Here is a 22,768-nt window from a genome sequence, read left to right on the forward strand (position 1 = left end):
ATTTATTTTATCATAGCTTGCACTCTTACCAAGGAGAAAAGCCTTGAACTTCCATTAATTAGCTGTTCTATTGCTCCACTGGGGCAAAATGCCTGAGCCAACACTATTTAAAAAGGATATCAAGGGAATTTAATACCCCTCTCCTCCTTTGAAACTTTTGGATTTTGGTGGGGGGCAGCGGGGATGTATCTGGGGATGCCTTTCAGGTGCTGCTCCATAGCACATGTGTGCCTTTTAGAGGACAGCACGTTAGAAACATAGCTTTCCTGGAGCAGTCTTACCAGAGGAGCGTGATAGAACAGCCACAAAGCTGCATTATAAATCATCCAAGCCTCGCGATGATACTGCCCATTAAGGAGACTCTTTTTTTTGCCCCGCTCAGTTCCTGGCTGTACTAATAGAACAGCGCATCAAGCAAGGCTGTAAATAAAAGTTATTACCTAATAGGTGGGTACCGAAGTGGAACGGACGGAGCTGAGGCATGGAGGCCTTATTACTGCTCATCAGCAATTATAAACAGGATAAAGTGTCTGGGACTTGCGCTGATGCAGCGAGGGCTAATAGAGGCTGGGAATGACACTAGCCATGATAGGGTGATGTATGCTGATGGGTTTTTACTGCCTCATCGTGCTGCTTGCTTCCAAGACAAGTTGTGTTATCCGTTTTCCTTCTTGCTCATCTATCTGAAGAGACAGTCCCATTGCCTGTTCTGTCATCAGGTGGGCTGGCATGTATTCCTCACACCTGTGTCTGCTTCTAAGGCACCCCCCCCCTTATGAATCTTAAGAAATATTTCATAATCATGGCCGATTAAAGCTATAATCTTATTGTATTGCCTGCTGTCATGGTTATAGATCACACCTTCAGAAGTGGTTGCTTATGTGTAATATAGGACCAGCTGAGAGATACTGTAGTCACTCAGCCAGTCCAGTACATTATTAAAAGACCACTATGACAGTCCAGTAGTAAATTCTGTAGGAACATGCAAAAGAAGTGATAGGCATGCATCTTGCCCCTGGCAGCTTATGCTATAAAGAGACCAGAATGGTCTGGACTATAAATAAGTCCAGAAACAAACACAACTAATTCCATTTTTAGAGAGCAAGAAATATAACTAATGTTTATTTTCTAAAGTGAGCACAGGGAGGATTAATTATGTTAATTATTACAAACAAATATAATACTAATGTATTTTTTAAAAGGATTATCTTCCTGATGAAATGCTTAAAATTTAGTTCCTTAGAGCCAGTAGGAGTGATAAGGGGACACTGGAAGGTGGAGGCAAAGTCTAGCAATAGGACTTTGCTTTCCAGTGAATGGAAGACAGCAAGTATGACTTGGCAATGCTTTTGAGTAGCAGATAAGCACCTAATACTTGGGAAAATTGAGATACACCTCTATTCTGTTCAGCTCTGATCACTCAACTTCACTAAATCACAGTAATTAGACCTTTGGGATAGGAGAAATGTGTAGCATAGCTACAGAGGAATGCTTTGAAAAGGGCTTACCAGTTTGATCCAGGAGTTTATGGGCATTCTGGTAGTTCAGTTGCCATTTGTGCCTTTAAATGAATACACCTCTTTATGTATTACCTTGAAAACTAACTTATCAGGAGACTTCCTGCTGTTGGAAAAATTGTGGTTTTTCTGTGGAGCTCTTTGATGCCTTAAGTTATGCATAGGTTTGGCTCATTTTTAAGAATGTGGATATATGATAATATTACAAACCTGATCAACTAAATTAATGTTACAGTCTGTAAAGTGTCTTGCCACTGGGCTAATGTGGATAGGTTTTTCCTTTTGTGTATAAAGTAATAATTTGACTTACCAATTCCTCCTTATCCCATTTTTTCAAGGTGTTTTGTGGGTAGTGGTCAGTGGAAGAGAGATAAATTTGAGAAAAATGTTTTAAAATAATAATAGGATTTAATGGCTGATTAGAGTTGGCTCAAGAAAGAATGCAGAGTTGAAAAATTGGGGATCTGAGGGAAGAAAGATAATGGTTGATGTCAGGGAAAGAGTGAGAGGAAAAACTGGTTGAAACTATTTTCAGTTTCTGATGAGCTAAATTTTAGGTTATTGTGGATAGTCCTATAGAAAATTATAAATACAGGCCTAGTTTGGAAATCATTGATCTAGAAGCAATGATTAAGAGTGTGAAAGTGGGTAAGAGAGTGACTTATAGAAGAATGAGGGGCTGCTAAGGACTGTACTTGGGGGGCTGGGAAGGAGAAGAAGAAACCAGTGAGTTAAGGAAGCTAAAGAAAGGAGCAAACCAAACACAGGATCTTGAAAGATGTAAGAGAATAGGGGCCAGGAGATATGAGGACTCAGGAAATTGTTGCCTGTGGCTATCAGAATATCATTGGGAAACATAAAAGAAGTTAGTGTGTCATGGTGAGAAACCAAAGCCTGATGAGCAGTCATTAAAGAGGTTCTTGATAACAAGGAAATAGGGGCAGCAGACAGAAGGCGTTCAGTTAAGGAGTTAGGTGAGACATTAAAAACCAGTAAGTAGTGGTGGTTGGAGAAGGAATGGTTAGGCATTTCTTAACATGGAGGTGGTTAATATAGGGAAATATTTTGCCCTTGTTAAGCTACAAAGGAAGGGATGATCCAACAATCACACTACCCAGTATTTACCCAGAGAATACAAGAAGGCTAACTCAGAGGGATACATATACCCTTATGTTTATTGCAACATTATTTACAATAGCCAAATTATGGAAGCAGCCCAGGTGTGCATCGATTGATGAGTGGATAAAGAAGATGTGGTATATGTATACAATGGAATATTACTCAGCCATAAAAAAGAGTGAAATCTTGCCATTTGCAACAAACAACATGGATCAGGCTAGAGAGTATAATGCAAAACACAACACATCAGAGAAAGTCACATACCATATGATTTCACTCCTATGCAGAGTTTAAGAAACGAACAACCAAAGGAAAAAAAATTACATAGAGAAAGAGAAGGGAGAGAGAGAGACAAAGACAAATAAAAAACAGACTCTTAACTATAGAGAGCAAACTGATGGTTACCAAAGGGGATGTGGGTGGGAAGATGGGGGAAACAGGTGATGGGGATTAAGGAAGGCACTTGTGATGAGCAGGTGATGTTCTGGAACTGTTTGAATTACTGTATTGTACACTTGACACTAATGTAAGACTGTATGTTCATGAAGTGGAATTAAAATTAAAACTTTTAAAAAAAGATACAAAGGAAAGGTACACAGGAAGGAAAAAGAATAGAAAATATTACAGGAGAAATAGAAGAGATACACAAAGAAGATTTTTTAGACGCAAAAACTCAGAAGCATTAGTTGCCTCTAGTAGCGTGAGGCATGAGGAAAGAGGTATAGTTATAGATAAATAGGTTTTCTTTTTTTAATGTATAGACAGCTTGGGTACATCTCATCCCCTACATTTACTGAGAACCACAACTTTCTGTTTGAAGCTAGAACCTTTTTTCTTCCACTGGTGACTAAATCAGAAATCACAGTCCTGACTTTGCAGGTAACTTTTATTTTAAGAGGGCTAAACACTTTTTCTTCTGACCCTCCCCAGACCCAACTGAAATAAAGGCACAAAAATAATGGTAATGAAGACTGAACCCACTATAATAAATATAATTGTGTGTGTTTAACATAATCAACAAAAGATTTTAAACAAATTTCTAGCCATTGTAATGGGAATGGGTGGAGGCTGAAACTTCGTGATTGCAGGGGTGACAGCCACTGGTGTGCAAAGAAAGTCTTAAGCAGGGTGAGAAGCAGGGCAGAAAACGGGGGATCCACTGAAGGTGTATTTGTAGGATGTGGTGGTTGACGAGGTGGGCTTTAGAGGCAGACTATGTGGGTTCCCATTCCAGTTTCCCAACCACAGGAAGAACTGTTGGACCTCTCTGTGAGCCTCCATTTTCTCCTTTGTAAAAATGACAGATTGAACTGTAGAGTTGTTATGAGGGAAATGAGATAATGCATTTAAAGCACCTGACATAGTGCCTGATAAATGCTTAGTAGGTAGTAGAGATAAGATCAAAAGGTACCTGATGATGAAAGGAGATGGAGGAGAAACTTGAAGGAGGAAAGTAAGAAAGAACTCCCAACTCCAGTAGTCTGGTTAGAAAAAGACATGGAATCGGAAACTGGTAATGAGGACCCAAAGCCAAGCAGATGGAGAGTAGAGGTCAGTGAGGTCAAGGGAAGAGGGGAGAGCCATTAGCAGCCCCTATTTGAATGGGTGAGGGCTGTGAATGACAGGAAGCCCAGAAAACTCTTTCTTAAGAAAACTGGACATCAGAATTGGGAAAATCAAACTTCTTTTTTGTTCTGTTTTATTTCTGGGCCTAGTTTTAAAAGTAAAATTTTAATATTGTGTGTATTGGTAGAAAGTAATCCTTACGGCGATTTCACAAGCTTGACTTCAAGAAAAAAAAAAAAAAAAAGAAAGACATTTCTACATCCTGAACTCTTCTCTAAGCTTTTATATTATAATTGAGAACTCCTTTTCTTTCTGGAGCAAATCTCAATTTAGGAGCCACAGAAGGTTGATAGTTTTCTTGTGGTTAAAATCTTGATGAAAAAGGCTGGCTGTTACATTTAGACCAAAAACATGAGAGAACTTTAGCCAATAAATTCACTTCTTCATGATTAAAAATCAGACAGTTTAACCTTGGAAACATTTTTGTCACGGGGGACTTCATATTGTGATTAGTTATCTGAACAACCAAGTGCCTCTGGGGCTCAAGTTAACCAGCCTCCCACTACATATGTATAATTATTTTTAGTGCATACACACACACTGCTATAAAAGCTTATTTGGCCTTATGCTCCCCGCCGTTCTGAATTCTCTGTTTCATTACCAGTATCCACCTACAGAGTTTCAGAAAACCATTCCCAAGTAGCAGAACCACAACTCTGAATTTTAAATAAACCACATCTCTATTAGCTCAGTGGACAGGGGAATTAGTTGCATGCTATGCATTGCCCACATCCATCCACCCCATCAAAACTTATTAAAAATGTATATACATATATAAGCAAGAAAATGGGGCATTTAACTCAGACTGTGTTAATTTCTGTGTTACTTTAGCAAGGGATAAAGAAAGACAATACAACAGACAGTCTTTTAAGATTTTTACCTTGAATATGGGCCAGTATTTACTTGAAAAAATATATTGAGCACTTTTTTTTTTTTTTTGACAGAATGTTGAACAACTCTTTTCCAAAGATGTTGTTACATTACAGCTTGAGTTATATGTCCAAATATGCAGGATGACTTTTAAAAGAACGTTGGGCTGGGAAGGGAATATGTGTAGTACTGATATGAATGGGAGGTGTTAGCTGCAGCAAAGTCTGTTTTTCAACTTGGCATTAACTGATAGTTCCTGTAAGTGACAAGGATTCAGATCTACTTTTTCTTTGGCCTCCTGTTGATAAATCCGTTTCTAGAAGATTAAAATCACATCTTAAGTCTTGATCATCATCCTTCCTGGAATAGCAGTTGCAGTAATTGATGCAATTAAAAATGGGTCCTTACTGGGATTGGAGGAAGTATAGATTAAGGAAGTGATATGTAAAAGTCTGTGACTAATCATTAAAGTGTACTTAACAGGTAAGTGTTGACTTCACTACAAACCTGGAGAAGCATAAGCATTGACATTACTATTGATTACCTGCTACAGCCATCTTGCCATGCACTTTCCTATCAGACCTAAGCAGTGTCAACATCTGGGAAAGAATTTGGCAGACACTCTAGCCAGTATGCAAGTATGGCTACCCTGGAATATAGGTGTTTTGGGTTTTTTTTTTACACAATTTCAGATTTACAGAAAAGTTACAAGAAAGTCAAATTCTCACTTTATTGTGCCCCCACCTCCCCATTCCCCAGATTTAACATTTTACCATATGGGCTTTTTCTACCCTCCCCCCTACTAACCTCGTGTGTGTGTGTGTGTGTGTGTGTGTGTGTGTTCGTTCGTTCCATATCCCTAACCATTTGAGTAAGGTGCCTTTATTATGCTAAAATCTTCAGTGTGTAATTCTTAAAATCAAGGTATACATAGCCACAGTACAGTTTGCAAAATTGTGAAGTAAACATTGATGTAATATATAATTGATTTTCTAGCATGGACATTATGATCAATAATCTTTCAGTGAAGAGTGGCTGATGAACAAAGTCAATTGAATTGAGGTTAAAATGTTAGGCACTTGATCCTCTCATGTTTCAAATATGGGATAAAGACAATTTTCATAATAATTTTATGCAGACTTCTTTACCTCTAATTTTCCAGCAACTTGTTTTACAAATGAGATTATTTCTTTTTTCTTCATAAGCCACTTTCTTAAGGCAGCTTTCTTCATCCCTCTACATACTTGGTAGGACGTGCATCAGCCCTGATACAACCCCGAGTAATGAATACCTAATGGTACTCGTTCAGGAAAATAAATAGACAAAGCTTTCTCTGGGCAAGCTTTGTCATCATATGTTGTGTTCTAACTTTAGGTTCAATTAGCCTCACATCAGAAAGAGTAACAGTGGGGCACAGAAGTATTTATTCATAAACTTAAGGATTTACCCTGGGAGCAATGAGTCAAAAGACTAGATCTTGGGTGGAAGAAACTAAACAATAGGTAAGAGAGGAGCTGAATTAGAAACAAAAATGGTTTAAAAACAAATCAGCTATTTAATTTTAGCATCTACTTATACATTCAAGCTGATTTTTTTAAATAACATAATATGAATGTTCAAATATTTTTTTTCCCTTACATTAAACCTGGACCACAGCCCACAAAATGACTGTCTCTCATTGCGAGATCATCATCATTAAGGACTTATTCCCTGTTACAGAGATACTCTTTGTTGTTGTTGTTGAGCACCAGTGGAGTACTAAATATGTCACTTCTGCCCCTGCCCCTAGAGACTTGCATTATTAGCCAGATGGGCAAAACAGTTGGAAAATTAAGAACACTTGGGGAGGGTAGTTAAGCTTCAGAGGAGTGAGATGATGGGCATAGGAATGTTTGACTTTTTGTATGTTTGGTTTTTTTTTTAAGAAAAAGTAAAAAAAATTGAATTAGTGTCTTATTCTTTCCCCTTTTCCCCACCCTACCCCCATACTCAGTGTTTTTCCAAAAAGAACAGCTATTTTCAGTCTTCTGAAAAAAGACTCATGACTTAAGCAAGTCATCCGTGCTTTGGAGACCGAATATGGGGGGGTCCGTTACTACATTATTACTTGAAGACTTCTGACCTGTCCCTTCCCACTAGGCCTCTTCGTATATGATCAACAGTAGAAAGATGCCTGTAGTCACATTACTGTCCAGTTTTGCTCTGAACAGTTGTCTACAGTTAACCCTTGAAAAACACAGGGGTTGGGGCACTGTCCCCGCGTCTCCCTGCACAGTTGACAATCCACATATAACTTTTTAATCCCCCAAAACTTTACTAATAGCCTGCTATTGACCAGAAGAAGCTGTGCCAATAATATAAACAGTCTATTGATAATGTATTTTGTATATGTATTAAATACTATATTCTTACAATAAAGCTAGAGAAAAAAAATGTTATTAAGAAAATCATAAGGAAAAAGTACATTTACATTACTGTACTGTATCCAAAAAAATCTGCATATTAGTAGACCCACTTTAAAGTAGTTTAACTTGTGTTAAGGGTCAACTGTAGTTTTTTAAGGTATAATTTGAAAACTTCTAGGCTTCATATAACTGCAGAGTAAGTAGAAGACTTAATCTGTATTTTAGGCAGTTTAACTTCTAAATGAGTGTTCTAGGAAACTGGATGAAAACAGTATGCCTGCCTTACACTTAGTTGTAGGATGGTAAATCTGGATATATAGATAATTCATGGATTCTCTCAAATTTTCTTTCTTTGGATAAATGAAAATAAACTGTGGCTGATCTTAGTTTTCTAGAAATATTGGAAAAGATAGTAGAATAGAAGTTCAAGACCAGTCTTAGCACTTTGAGAGTCTTAAAACCCTCATGGTAATGGACCTAGATTTGTGGTCAAGAAACAGAAGTTAGGGGACTTGGGCATGTGACCTTTTGAGAGGTCTTTCTCATGGGTTTCTTAATCTTGCTTCTCTCTCTGTCTAACCTTAATAGTGTTAACCTTATTCTGTACTCTGTTGATGCTATAAATGTAATATTTTTTAAAAATCAATGCTTTGTAATGTTGTTGAACTCTAAAATTCCCAAGCACGTTATAAGAAGGAAAGATTATATACTGCGGGTAATTTGTCAGTTAAAATAAGTAACTGAAAAATCTGTGGGGAAAAGTAATATGGTTTAGATGGGCAGGCAGGACAGGTGTTGCTGATGGAGAAGCTAAAACAAGGAAGTGGTACCAGGCCAGTATCAGCTACAAAGGAAGACTGCTGTGTTGCTGGTGTGACAGGCTAGGCTCCACTGACCAAGTGGCACCTCTGTAGACTGTAGCTCCTGGGGATACCCTTTAAGTAAACAGTGCAGTGGGAATGGCATTTAACAAACAAGGATGGTGGCTGCGGTTTTTGCTGTGAACCCAGGAGTGGTTTATGGGCTACCCACCCTCATCAGTGCCTTTTTAAAGAGACCTGGTGTATGACCTGTAGGAAGGAGTCAAGGTGGTGGAGAAGAGGAAGCTTTGACTTCTGGGGCTGATAAAAAGGCAAAAAAGCACGTTTTACTTTTTCTGACCGTTAAATAAAATTTCAAATGAAAATAACTGACTTTTGCTGTTAGGGGCACGGTATTTTTTTATATCATCCTATAATAATCTGTAAAGAAACTTTTGTGGACAGATTCCTGAAAATAACAGAGAAAATTAAAAATGAAGCTCATTTTGTGTAAACTAAATGCTGTAAGTCTAGTCCACAGAAATTCGGAAAGTTTGCGGGAATGGGAAGAAAATGGTAGGAGTTGTCTTTTTTTTTTTTTTTAAAGTTTGCTTATTTATTTTGAGAATGTGTGCAGCATGTGTGGGGGGAGGGGGGGGCAGAGAGGGAGTGAAAGAGAAAATCCCAAGCAGGCTTCATATTGTCAGCATGGAGTCCAAGGTGGAACTCTGCCCACAAATTGCGAGATCATGACCTGAGCCGAAATCAGGAATCAGGTGCTTAACTGACTGAGCCTCCCAGGTGCCCCAGGAGTAAGTCTTTTAAATCATATTCTAAGAGCAGAAGACAAGTAGGATTATTCAGCGGAGATGTATTTTAGAGAAATTGTACCATTTTATTTGGGTAAGAAGATTCTAAGTGGAACCGAAAGGGTCTCTTGTTTTCCTTCCCATACTTTGCTTAGGATCTGCTTCCCCCTCACCCCTAGACAGCTGGGTCTTTGTATACATAGGAGGTGGTAGAAACTAGTCTTTGCAGTTAGGTATTTTCATGGAAGAGTAGAAGCAGAGTGTTGAAGTGTAATAACCATTGGAGACAGGATAGCTAAGTGGTTAAGAGCAAGGACTCTAGGACACACACACCCTGGGTTCAAATTCTAACTCTTCTTACCAGCTTTGTGTGATCCTTGGCAATTCACTTAACCCATGCCTCAGTTTCCTTGTCTTAAAATATGGGTAATAATAGCACTCTCCATATAGCCTTGTTACAAAAGCTAAAAGAGCTAATATATGTACAATAATTAGTCTTCCCATGGCTTCCTTTTCCCACTGGTTCCCTTCCCACCGTTTCAGTTACCTACAGTCGGCTGCAGTCCAGAAGCAGATGATTCTACTTCTGACATATCAGAAAGTCAGTAGTAGCCTAAGTCTGCATCATAATGTCTACATCATTCATCTCCCTTCATCTCCTCATGTAGGTATTTTCCCTGTCACGTTATCTCAAGACAAGGGGTGAGTGCAGTATAATTTTGAGAGAAGGGGCCACAATCACATAACTTACCTTACAGTATATTATTATAGTTGTTCTGTTATTGTTGTTAATCTCTTAACTGTGCCTGATTTATAAATTAAACTTTATCATAGGTATGTTTGTATAGAAAAAACATATATAGAGTTTGGTACTATCTGGTTTCAGGCATCCACGGGTATTCTTGGAACACATCCCCTACAGATAAGAGGGAACTACTGTAAAAGCATTTAGGTGCTGTTACAAAATAAGTGCTTTGTGTTAGTACTTATTATTGCAGTTATTACTGAAGCTTAACTTAAGGAATCTCTTTTATCATATTCACCTACTGTGGTAGTGGCCTTAGAAATGAGCTTGGACAAAATGTTACTATATGATTCTGTTTGTCCATATAAATGACATTCTTGAGATGACAAGATTATAGAAATGGAGGGCATATTAATGTTTGCCAAGGGTTGGCAGGGATCAAGAGGGGAACGAGGGAGATGGGTCTGTCTTATAAAAGGGCAACATGAGGGGTCCTTGTGGTGATGGATGTAGTTTGACTATATCCATATGCTATACAGCTTGACTGTATCATTATCAGTGTCCTACTTGTGCTATCATACTGGAGTTTAGTAAGATGTTACCTTTGGAGAAAACTGGGTGAAGAGTACATGAGATTTTTCTGCCTTATTTCTTCTAACTACATGTGAACCTATAATTATCTCAAACTAAAATGATTAATGATAAACAGAAAATGGGCTTGGAAGATTCCTGATAAAAGTTGGCAGTTAAAGCCATGCATGTGTCTGAGCCAGACAGAGGCCAATATTGAGGTGAATAAACATGATGGAAGGAAAAATTTGAACCATTTGGGGCCAAAGAGAGGGGAAAGGTAACAACAGCTTTATTTCCCTAAAACCACTCACTGGTATTCTCCAGTTACCTGTGCTCCTGAGACTGTGGAAGGGTCTATTAGTTGATAGGAAGTTTGGTAAAGAGAAGAAGGTAGATGAACAAGCTGTAAGCTATATGCAGATGGTATTGTGAAAAGCAGGCTCCCCAGAAAAGAATGTGGAGATGACAACAATGAGCAAAAAAATCATCTGTCTGCATATATTTAATATAGTTCTTAAGTTCAAGAGGTACCTTTACTGACCTCTCTGTCTTCTGCTTCTTGATCACCCACCCAAAAGAATTTACCATGTCCACATTTTGTGTTCATAGCATTCTGTTCATATACTAATATGTCACTGTGCTATAGGTTTATTTGTATATATGTCTGTCTTTCTGGATTGTGGCCTCCTTGAGGGAAGAGATCACTACCATATGCAGATCTGATTTGCCAGTTCAAAGCCCAGTGCCTGGCACATAGTAGGCACTTGAGAAATAATAATATATGGTCTGTTTGTCATGGCCTTGAACAGAGTGGTCATTAATCTACAGGCTTAAATAAAGTAGAGCAAATAAACTGAGAATGTTACTGTACTTTAGGAGATTGTGATTATTTTTGCAAATGAACATCCCTGGGCTTTTGCTGTATATTTTTTAATCTGGTGAAATTTTTCCTTAGGTTTAAAATAACGAAGAATTTTAGAGAGTTGAGTGGTTTAGCAATGAAGAGATGTCTTATAGCAGTAATTAACAACAGTGTAGTCCGTCATGAGAGGGAGGGCAATCAGGAAAAAGGCCAGGAAGCTATTGGCAAGGAAATAATTGGAGGAATGACTTGTGGCCTGTGGGACCAGCTTTAGTCACAGGGAATGCCATCAGACTATAAGAAATCGTGGGCAAAAAAAAAAAAAAAAAAAGAAAAAAGAAATCATGGGCTTAAACACTTGGAGCTAGCTCCTCTCCTAATGTTTGCCTGAGCATCCGTCCCTTGTCCAGGCATAGATGAACTATATTCTGATGTCCAGTATGTGGCAAGGGTGCAGTAGAACCCGTTAGAGGAAGAACATGCCTGCCCGCACTGCAGCGTGCAGTAGGAACTGGGCTGGTTGACTACCCAGTACTTGCTCTTCTTTACCTGCCATTGCTTGTGCCGGCCCTGCAGCCATGTGGATTTGTCAGGGACTTGCTGCAAGTTTTAATCTCTGGCCCTGAATATGTAACAGAGGAGATGTACAATTAAAAATCCCCTTCCTGATAAGTTATGCCATTAAAAGGTAGATAAGTAGGTAAAGAATCTAGAATATGGTATGTTCCACAGGAAAACTAACCAGGGCTGTTCAAAAGTTTAGGTCATTTGATGGCAGGAACGAACAAATGAAGGAAAACCAACACTTTGAAGGGCATGCTGTCCTAGATTAAAAGAGACTTAGACATAAGATCCAAATGTAACACATGAAACTTGATTGGACATGCCTTTGAGAACAATGAAGATAATTTGGATATGGACTGAATATAAGATGACACTGGGGAATTATTCTTAATGCTCTTAGGTGTGATATTTTGGTCATGGCAGGAAATGCCCTTATTATTTTAGATGTGTGTGTATGAAGTATTTTGATATGTGCAAATTATTTTCAGATGGTTTTGGGAGGGGGAAAGCGTAAATATGGAGAGGAGAGATAAAACAGTGTGACAGATTATTAACAATTGTTGAATCTGAATGGAATGTGCACAGGTGTTTGTTGTACTCTTTGAATTTTTCTACGTGTTTGAAATTTTTCAAAATGAAAAGTTGCGTGAGAGCTGAATGTTTTCCTCCTGAAGTTGGAAACAATGCAAGCATGTCCTCTTTCAACGCTCCTATTCAGCATTACTCTAGAAGGCCTAGCCAGCACAGTAGGCAAGAAAAAGAAATAAAAAGGCATGCAGAACAGAAAAGTTGAGGGAAAACTCCTTCCTTTGGAACTATTGGGCTCTGGTGCCATGATTTTATTTGATTGTTTTATTTCATGGAGAGCTGCTCTCCCCACAGCCCATTAGCTTCTCCTACTTGATCCATTAACAAATTTACAGTCATTTTTTTCTGGTGTCAAGGTGTGCCATGAAAATCAGCATCCACCTTCCTGTCCAGCAGGAATCAGAGGGGAAGATTGGCTTTGGGGAAGTGAGAAATCTGAGCCCAGTCTTTAAAACATGCCTTTGGGACTTGTGGGTGCTCCTCTCCCACTTGGGTACAAATTATCATGACTTACAACTTCCATGTGTTCAGCTGCTCTTAAAGCTGTCTTCTAACCAAAAAAAGTCCCTATGGAAGCAGTTTTCACAGTGCTGTCAGGATGACCAAAATGAGGCAGCTAGATGATACAATTACCCCCAAGTAGATTTCTGATGTTTTGTATCTTGTGAGCATTTTGAGGACAGAGACCCCAAATATTCAAGTGCACTCTCAGGATAGTCCGCTTTACCGATCAGCTGCCTCAGGTCTCCCAATCTTGTGTTCTTAACAGGGAGGGAAGAGTCAGAGGTCTGCTTTCAGTCTTGAGGTTGTGATGGAGAAGGAGACCACCCTCAGGTATCTCTAATAGCAAAGGAGAGAGCCAGAAAAAATAACTAGGGGCAGGGGGCGGGGGTAGGAGTGGAACTGGATGAAGAATAGAGAGATTGATGCTTAAGAATGGTACTCCCTGGCAGTTTGAGAACAACTGACCTTTAAAATGGTTATGATATAAAACATAGCATCTTAAGTATATTTCAAGTTACATTCATCTCCATGTCATATATCATATATAAAAGCATTTCCACAAAATTTTAATAATCCATTCCCACCAAAGACTTGAATTTCTTTCTTTGTCCATGTAATAGCTTTGTAACAGGTGTATATTCCCAAATTGTTCTGAGGCCATTAGGACAGTAAGAAGGGAGGGGGAAATCCCAGTTGGACACCATAGGGAAAAATGTTTAATAGGTCCTAAGGAAGTTTTCTCTCCTGAACTCCTTCAGGAGAGGATGAATTTAATCCCTGCATACACTGAAAGCAAAGCATGAGGAGAAACAGAGAAAGTACCTGTAAAACAGATTTTTAAGGTCCCTTTTATCAGTTTTTCCAGTGAGAATGGTATTTTTCATGGACAGAGGTTTTAGCAGCTTAAGCTCCTTTTAAATGGTCGAAGGAGAGACAGCAGTGATGTGTGAGGTTCATTAATTATTGCTCTTACTGATGTTTGCACAGGCTGTTGGGATCATAAATGTCAATCTGTCAAGAGACTGTGATAGGTTCTAAAAAAACTGATTGAGTGCCTCAAAAGCTGTCATACAGCCTGAGATTAAACAGATTCATCTTTCTTTCTTACAAGTGAGGGAAGGTGTGGGTGAAGCGAATGAGGAAGGCTTCCTTCTCTTTGTTGCCACTTTGCTTCTCCCACTCTCCTGTTCTAAATTGTAGTGTTGGCTTGTACAGAGGGCTAAGAGCCTGCCTGAGACGTCAGAAGGCCACAGTCATGGTTAGCAGCCCCGGGTGTGTGCATGCTGCCAGCTGCACAGTGACGGGAGATTAAGAGAGATTGGGATTCAACTCTGACAGGCCTGACACAATTTATTTGGAAATTTTCAGGAGAGAACATGAGTAATAAAGACAAGAACAGTGACAGTAAGGAACAAATGTGAATTTCTGTCAGAGACAAAACAGAATTTTAAAAGAAGTAACTCTGTTTGTTGTCTCAAGCTTTCCAGTTAAACTGTGTTCCTAAATTGAAAGTCTTACCACTGCTTTCTGCAATTGGCTAAGAAATAGTACAATTAGAAGCATTTCTCTTTTCAGAAGATTGTGTGTTTTTAAAATCTCTGTACTTGTTTCTCTGTCACAAATTAAGCAGTAGTTACCATCAAACCTAAGGAGCTGATAGGTAAAATACTTTGTCTTAAGGTTTTCCTTTTTCATGTAATCACATTACGATTCTTGATCAACCTTTCCTGCAACTTAGAAAATCTGATGTGATATCTTTCTCATTCTGTTAAACATAGGCAGAGGAAGAGGGGATCTGGTGAGTACCAAGAACTGTGAACCCAGCATGGGAGTGTGGCAGCTCTTGCGTGGGTACATGCAGATTGGATTATGTTCTCGAGAAAAAGCATACTGGAAAAAATGTGCTTTGTTGGCCCTTTATATGAAGGACCTTAATTAGAAGTCACTCTTAACTCCTGGGGTGGAAACAGTTTCTAGCTTGCCACTACAGCTCCTCCTGCTGCTAATGAGCATGCTCCTTGCAAGGACGTGTTTCTTCTGACAGTTAAAGCTGCATGTAAGAGTTATTTCTGTTCACCTTTCTCTCCGCCTTTAACCCTTACTGCCCAAGTTCATATTGTGCAAGTAGAGTGTTGGGTGTTTTCCGTCATCGTCGAGGAAGTTAAAGATGTCTCAAAGTAACAGGAACGAAATTTTCGAGCAAAAAGTAAATAATCAGAGTTTAATGTATTCAAATATGGACAGTAGATGTGGGTTCCTTTAGTGTTGACCACATTTGGATCTTTTCTGTTAGTCCTTTTTTAATTGACATAAAATTTATAATTGAATAGTTGAATTATTTAGTTCATTATTAAGCAATTAGAATCCTGCCCTGGACATCTGTTTCTCTTATTTAGGCAACTCACCCCATGGCACAAAGTTTCATTAAGTAATTAGCAGAGGAGATGTAAATTTCTTATGCAGACATGATGATGATCTTGTAGACTGCTATTTATTTCATTAGCTACTAATTAAAACACTAAGTTGACTTGTGAAAAAATGTCAAAGAATGGTTTGCTTTGCCAAGAAGTTATATATAACACTGTCACCTTCCTGGATGACAGCATGTGGAGGGTGGTCAACAGTTTAAGAAGGGTTTTCTCCCTCCTTCTTTCTGGCAGGGATCATTAGGGGGCACAGGGATTCCTTTCCATCTAATAGACCATTAGAGTGAAGATTAAGTGGGCATATTCCAGAACATAAAAGTCATGGATTTCTTAGTGTCTCAGAACAGTTCCTTGATCCTAAAACACACACACACACACACACACACACACACACACACACACACACACACACATATTCTGGTAAACTTTTCATCTGTGTTGGTTTAGAATCATTGAGGACTGCTTCTCGTGGTTCAGACTTTATATACATGGATGCCTTTTGTCTTTGACTTGCACAGATGCCCAGACATTGACTCTTAGAGGACTGACTAGGGCTGAGTGGTGCTCTTTTAGGATGGCCAAGGCAGTGCAGCCAGAAGTGGTCGGCGGCATCAGAAAAGCCGGTTGGGACCTATAATTTCTGCAACATCCCATGCCTCTTGCTTACCCGAACAAATAACCAAGTAGTCTTTATATAAAATGTGGAATGGGGAAAGGAAAGTTTCAGCATGAGATCATGCAAACTTACTCCTTAGTTTTGCTATTGAATGCTTGCTGGTCAGACAAGATAGGGAATCAGAGGAAAAGACAGGCCTCCAACTTTTGAGAGTCCCATCAGGTGGGTTGTTTGGTAATGGCCAACTGATGATTATATAAATGTGAATTCCATTTCCCATTCTTGAGAATCATATGTTAAAAAAGTATTACCTATCACTCCCTTGCTTATCTGCGCATACTTAGCTGTGGACAGCATTGCCATGCTAAAAGAAAAAATGTCTTCTCCTTGTAGCAAAGGTTTGCTTTAGAAATGGAGACGTATGTAGATAGCATGTTTGACAGTTTGGGACAGTGTCATGTGGAAAACACTTTTGAATGTGAACTCTGCATTTCTAGACACAGGCTCGGTTCTGTCAGATAGCAGTGTGAATGAAAGAGGGTTAGGGTCTAAGCAGTCCTCTTTTACATTAGAGATGTGCTGGCATCATGTCAGAGCCCTCTGGATTTTAACAATATTAATAATGCAAAGGCATCAATAGCCTCCATTTCTTGTATGGGCTCCTTTCTCTCTCTTTCCCCACCTCATGCCCCAGCATTGGGAGATAAGTTCTCATAAGGATGCTTCATATTTAGGACCTTGTCTCAGAACAAGCACCGTTTTTTTTGTTATGACTCTTACTCTAGAATTTTCTCTTCTTGTTACAAAAAAAAAAAAAAAAAGTATCTCTAAATAGGGTTATTAATACAAATTGTGCCATTGCTGGTTTGTGAAAAAGGACCCCCAGGAGAGCACTGTGGCTCATAGGAGGTGAATTCCTTTTGGCTGGCTGCTTTGTAATGATTTACATTTAGATTGTTGCTTGTTGCTGTTGTAGGGGAAGGGGCTCTGTCTGTGGCTGCCTCAGTCATCACACCAATTGGGTTTGGACAGCTTTGCTCAGCAGAGCTGGGAAATAGGCTGAACTTGCTTTCAATTGTTTTCATCAAAGACCTTGTTTAGTTGGTTTGTATTGGGGGAAAATGTCATGTAGGACTGGAAGAACTAAATGAGATGAAAAATGAAGTTTACAATTGCTAAGAATGGTGTGTGCCTTCCATAAGTCAGTGCACAGTGTGGTGGGCTGAGGAGGGTGGGGCAGTGAGCGCTCTCCCGTGAAGTGCAGCGTCTTCACACAGAGGGAGGCTGGGGAAAAAGGTACAGACAGCCTCCCCTGAAATACATCCAGCAGTCTGCTGCTTCTCACTAGGGCCACTTTAAATAGAAAATCCAACTGCCTAGGACAAGATTCATTCATTTAAGAAATATTTATTGAGTTGTAGGCATGGAAGGCAGATTATGAACAATGCAGGTGAAACCTCCTGCCTTCCAGGAATTTACATCCTCCTAGAGGATTATACTAAAAGGCATAGTGCTATGGAGGAGTAAAAGGCAGGAGTTGGGAGGAGAGGAAGTGCTTGGGAAGGGGGATAAGAGTGGTTTAGATAGGGTGAACAGGGAAGAAGACATCATTGAAAATGTGACTTAAAAGACTTAAAAGAGGTGAGATCCCATGTAGATCTGGGAGAAGAGTGTTTTAGGAGAAGGTGTAAAGGCCCTGAGGTAGGAGACAATAAGGAGGCTACTGTGGATGGAGTAATGGGAGAGAGCAGCAGATGAGGTGATAGAGCAGAGAGGAGGGCAAATCATGCAGGTGCTTGTGAGGGCGGTCGTAAGTGTTTGAACTTTTACTCTGGGAAGGGGAGCTTTAGAAAGGTTTTGAACAAGGAAGCGACATGATTCTAACTTGATTTTTAAAAGGATCACTTGGCTGTGGAGAACAGACTGTGGGAGCTTAGGGGTGGGCAGGAGGCCAGTTAAAAAGCTATTATACTAAGCTGGATGTGAGATGGTAATAGCTTGGACCAGCGTGGTGTTGGTGGAGGGGTGAGAAGTGGTGGGATCTGGATGTGTTTTGAAGAAAATCGTTTAGGAGACTGTGTTCCAGAGATGGTTTAGCACAAACCCCTTTAGAACCTTGGCAAGAGGTGCATCTTCAGTTTGCAGTGGAGCAAGTCCAAGAATACAGAGTTCCCAAGTGCTCCCCTTTCTTTTGAAGGCAAGAGTTATTCGCAGCCTGCCTATGACAAGAACTTTATTTCATTTTAGTTACTTTATTAAGGTTCCACAAAACACAAGTTGTCATACAGCATACCTCCTTCCACCTGCCAATTTGGCACCAACGTTGAGGGTTGTGGTGCAAAGTGCTGCTTCGGTAGCCTTCACAGTGGAGGCCGTGGGATAGCCTGCTTGTGAATAAACGAGGATACTCCTTCACTCTGAATACAGTTGAAATAATTTTCAGCATCAGAACCTGATTCTTGTGTGTTTTGTTACATTTAGGACTAGAAACAGGAGTGTTTTTACTAGAAAAGATTATGGATCACGCATCAAACAGTGGCATTGGGTATAGAATTGTGCTATACATGGTGATATAAAGAAATATTAGATATAGTCTCTTCTCTAATGAATTACAATCTACTTGAGGCCAAATATCTAAGAAGCAGTAAATAACCAGTACAAGCAGTAAGGCCCAGAGATGGGGTACAGAGAAAGAGAGGATCCCAGTTTGGATGGTCTCCTCAGAGAAACAGCTGTTTTTAAAAACAACAGCATCAGACTGATTTTTGTTAAGTAACCCTGCTCTCCTCTCCTAGCTCAGGCCTCGCTTATTAGAAGTCTGCCCCGAAGGTACATTCTTGTCACAATCTGTGCAGTATAAACCAGGCCAGGCAGAACTGGCTCTTGCTCACACAGGTCCAGTTCCTGGAAAAGGGCAGCAGAAGGCCTGGCAGTACATTAATTAGCTGTGCTTGCCAGGCCAGGCACTAACCCTGACCCCTAAATGTGTTGTTTTGGTCAGATTCACAGTCTGAGAATGAGGCTTCGCCAGTGAAACGGGCACGACTACTGGAGAACACCGAACGACCTGAGGAAACCAGCCGGTCTAAACAGAAGAGTCGACGTCGGTGCTTCCAGTGTCAGACCAAACTGGAGCTGGTGCAGCAGGAATTGGGATCATGCCGCTGTGGTAAGCATCTCCCCCAGTGGCATGATGGAGACTGGTCCTTGACACCCTGGCATAGCTTTGGAAATTATTCCTAAGAGGCTGAAGCCCTTCGTTCTTCTCCTGAGTACTTCCCTGTAAGCTACTGGTTTGGAGATTCATAAAGCAGGAGCAGAGAAGTCTTACTTTTTTTTTTTTTTTTTTTTTTTTAATTTTTTTTTTTTAACGTTTATTTATTTTTGAGACAGAGAGAGACAAAGCATGAACGGGGGAGGGTCAGAGAGAGGGAGACACAGAATCTGAAACAGGCTCCAGGCTCTGAGCTGTCAGCACAGAGCCCGACGCGGGGCTCGAACTCACGGACCGCGAGATCATGACCTGAGCCGAAGTTGGCCGCCCAACTGACTGAGCCACCCAGGCACCCCGAGAAGTCTTACTTCTAAACGCCCTTTATTTCCTCTCACACATAAAAACAAGGCACAAACATTCCCACTCTTAAATTTATCTCGTTAGAGTTGCATTGTCACTGCTTACTGATTCCAACTTCTCCCCACTACATATTACTCTAGTTCCTATTCATTGATGACTTACTTAGAAATTAACCAAACCAGTGACATTCTGAGATATGTACCATAAAATTCAGTTATTCATTTTGAATGAGCATCTTACTACGTATAATAAACGGAAACTCTTTCCCCCCATACCCCTTTTAAATTAAAGTTTGGTTGGAACATTTTCTTTGAATCATAATTCATTGTCAGTTAACCCCTTGAAGTAGCTTTAAAGTAACATTTCCTTCTGTATTATCCAGTGTTATACTAGCTCTTAGAATTGCTGTACAGGGATGTATTTTTAAAACCTTCATGACTGCCCACAACGGAACACAACTTAGACCAATTCTTTCTCTCCCTTTGACCACGTACGTGATGTCACAGAGAAGCAGAATTGTGTAGCTGCATTATTTAGGCTGACTTACAGATTTCCTGTTCCTGTTTTTATTTCCTGATTTAAACCTTTGTTTTATAAAATTGTTCTATGGGACAAGAGCTGTCATCAGGCAGACTTGGAGACCTGGCTCTTGCCTCTGAGTATCTTGTATTCTTTGCCCTAAGGAGTGAGCTTTAGAAGCCTCCCTTCTCCTCTGCGATAGCCATAGATACCCTACAAGTACTGATGCTGGCAGGCAGGACTAGATGGTTCTCTCAGCAGTTAGAAAATTACAGTTACTCATAGTCCTTCATCTTCTGAAGAGGCAGCCGTTGCTTCCCTGTGCCTCAGTTATTTACCCTGTTGGAAATCAAAAGGAAAGGAGGGGTACCAGCTTCTCATGGAAACAAAGTCAGAACTCCTGTTGTTATCAAGACCAGGAATCTGTTTGTTGCACACTCTGGTGTGTGGTACTCAATGAGATTGGAAGTGTATGCTCAACTGCAGAAACAGACACCAGCATGGGAAGTCCAGGTGTCACTGGATGAGTTTTTATTTTTTTAGCTTGGCATTTACTTTCCTATTAAACACTTGTGTGAAAGTGTAAAGAGAGATAGGAGAAAAGGTGAGAGGAGAGGCTGTCAGCAGTTTTCAGACTTCAGTTGTGTTCATGTAGAGCTCCAGAAGAGCCCAGAACCTTATTCTTAGACTGCATCTTCAGCAACCCTGCCACGTGATTTTAAATCCATAGTGAAACAGGGAAGGAATACTGTGGTTAGCCAGAGCGGACTCTGATGCATGGTGGCTAACCACCTTCGCCTGTATTGAAGGGTTTGTCCAGTCTTTGGTGGTCTGCAGATTCTTAGCTTTGGTCTTCACATGAACTTTTGTGGGGGCAGGGGTTCAGTACTTCAGTCTGTTATCAGTGTTGTGAAGCCCACCTGATCGTTTTGCCTATTACTTTTATAACACATGCTCCTGGTTATTCCTAAATTAGAATCATGAGATTTTCCTGTACCTTATGTTCTTGTTTCCTTCTTGAAAGCAACTGAATCCTGGGTATTACACAGGATTTGCCCTAGTGGATCAAGCAATTGATCCATAAAGTATGCTGTCTTGCCTCTGGCAATGGCTGATACCTCCTGTCCTTGTCAGGCAAGCGGTGAGAATTCACAGTTTAGCACTGAGAGATCCAGAAGTATTGTAACCAGGTCTCCCAGATTTCCTAAGGTCTTAAGCACTCAGCTGAAAAAAATCTAGAAATACCTGTTAGATGATTTTACATGCTCCTGAGTGAAGCCAACTTGACTGTCTTGGTAAATTCTGAGTGCCTGCTGGGTTTACCACAGATATGCATTCTTTTTAAATGATCTAACACATAGTCCCTTGGCTTATGCCCAATTCTGAGGGTCTACTTACAGAGAGATTTGATCTTAATGCTGGGAAAGAAAGCCCTGAGCTTTGTGCACTCCCTCCAGTTGTAGCCTTCCTAGAGACAGTGGGGAGTTCAGTTTGGCCCACTGAGAGTGTTACACTTACGTGCCCAGAAAAATGACTGAGTCTACTGCCACATTTTAAAAGATAAAGGACAGCAATAGAGCAGTGGGAACATACACCTCTGGGATTGTCTTTGACAAATAGCTCTTGTGTTCTTCCTGCCTGTCTGCTCGGATCTCTCTAGGAAAGGGTGAGTTGTGTAGTTATTTCCTTGAGGATGCATGGGGTGTTGAAGAGACATTGAACTGCCCTGAAAGGTTGGGGGTGGGGGGGAGCATGGTAATTTCCTGCTAGAAGTGAAGACTCAGGAAGGTAGTTTGAACTCAAACAGAACACTTCTCCGCTGCAGAAAATCTTTTTCTTAATATATATATTCACAATCTTTTTTTCCATTCCCCTTCCACTCTGTACAGGTTATTAACTGCTGACAAGAAATTCACATCTCATAAATAATGCTTAAGAGCCATTGCTATATAAATTGAATGTGTTATGAATTGTGATGGGCCTTTTTGTAGCATTCGATGCCTAGAGCAGGAAGAACAGAGGATGTCATTTTCATTAATTTCTAATGAGGTGCCAATTAAAGACAGAGAAGACGCTCCAAAGGGAAGAGTGGCCAAGCTCCCCTGAATCCTCCGCCCCGGGGCTGTCATCCAAACACTGCCAGCAAGGCTTCTCTAAAAATTCCATTAAATTACAGTCTCATCGAGAGCACACACAGACACATTCAGCTTCCCTTTGATCTTCAAAAGAGCAATTTGTAAGGCGAGTTCTGAGCCTTCTCACATAGGGAACAGCTAGAGGTGATAGGAATTGTTAATTGCCAAGATACTCCATAGGCTTTCAATAAGGAGGTGAATTTTGAAGATGAATTCTTCTCTGCCTTGCTGTGACTAGATAACCTTTAAATCAACAATACCAAAGTAACACCCTTTTCCTGTGAAATCTCTCAGGATGCCAATTAGAAAAGGCATGTGGTGAGGCTGGGATGATGTCCTGCATCCTAGAGCATCTTCAACATTTTAGCTTCTCAAGATAGAAAACAATTGCATAAAAATGGATTTATTTGTTTCATTTTCTACTCAGTAGGCAAATTGATCAGCTCATTCTCATTACAGGAGTCTTGTCTCTCCAAAGGCCAGCTAGAAGATGTTCTGAAATTTGACCATCCTTAT

The 22,768-nt window shown here is 40.1% G+C and overlaps 1 protein-coding gene across 5 annotated transcripts in view; it reads left to right on the forward strand.

Moving 5' to 3' along the window:
- ZFAND3 (zinc finger AN1-type containing 3) overlaps positions 1-22,768 on the forward strand; it is a 325,725-nt gene that overhangs the window by 275,552 nt on the left and 27,405 nt on the right. For all 5 annotated transcript variants that reach the window (XM_045498055.1, XM_045498059.1, XM_045498060.1 and 2 more), the window contains one exon: positions 19,026-19,193. In XM_045498055.1, the coding sequence (XP_045354011.1) occupies positions 19,026-19,193 (168 nt within the window). The remainder of the gene's footprint in view (positions 1-19,025; positions 19,194-22,768) is intronic.

Source organism: Leopardus geoffroyi, chromosome B2, assembly GCF_018350155.1.
Source record: "Leopardus geoffroyi isolate Oge1 chromosome B2, O.geoffroyi_Oge1_pat1.0, whole genome shotgun sequence".
Taxonomy (NCBI): Eukaryota; Metazoa; Chordata; class Mammalia; order Carnivora; family Felidae; genus Leopardus; species Leopardus geoffroyi.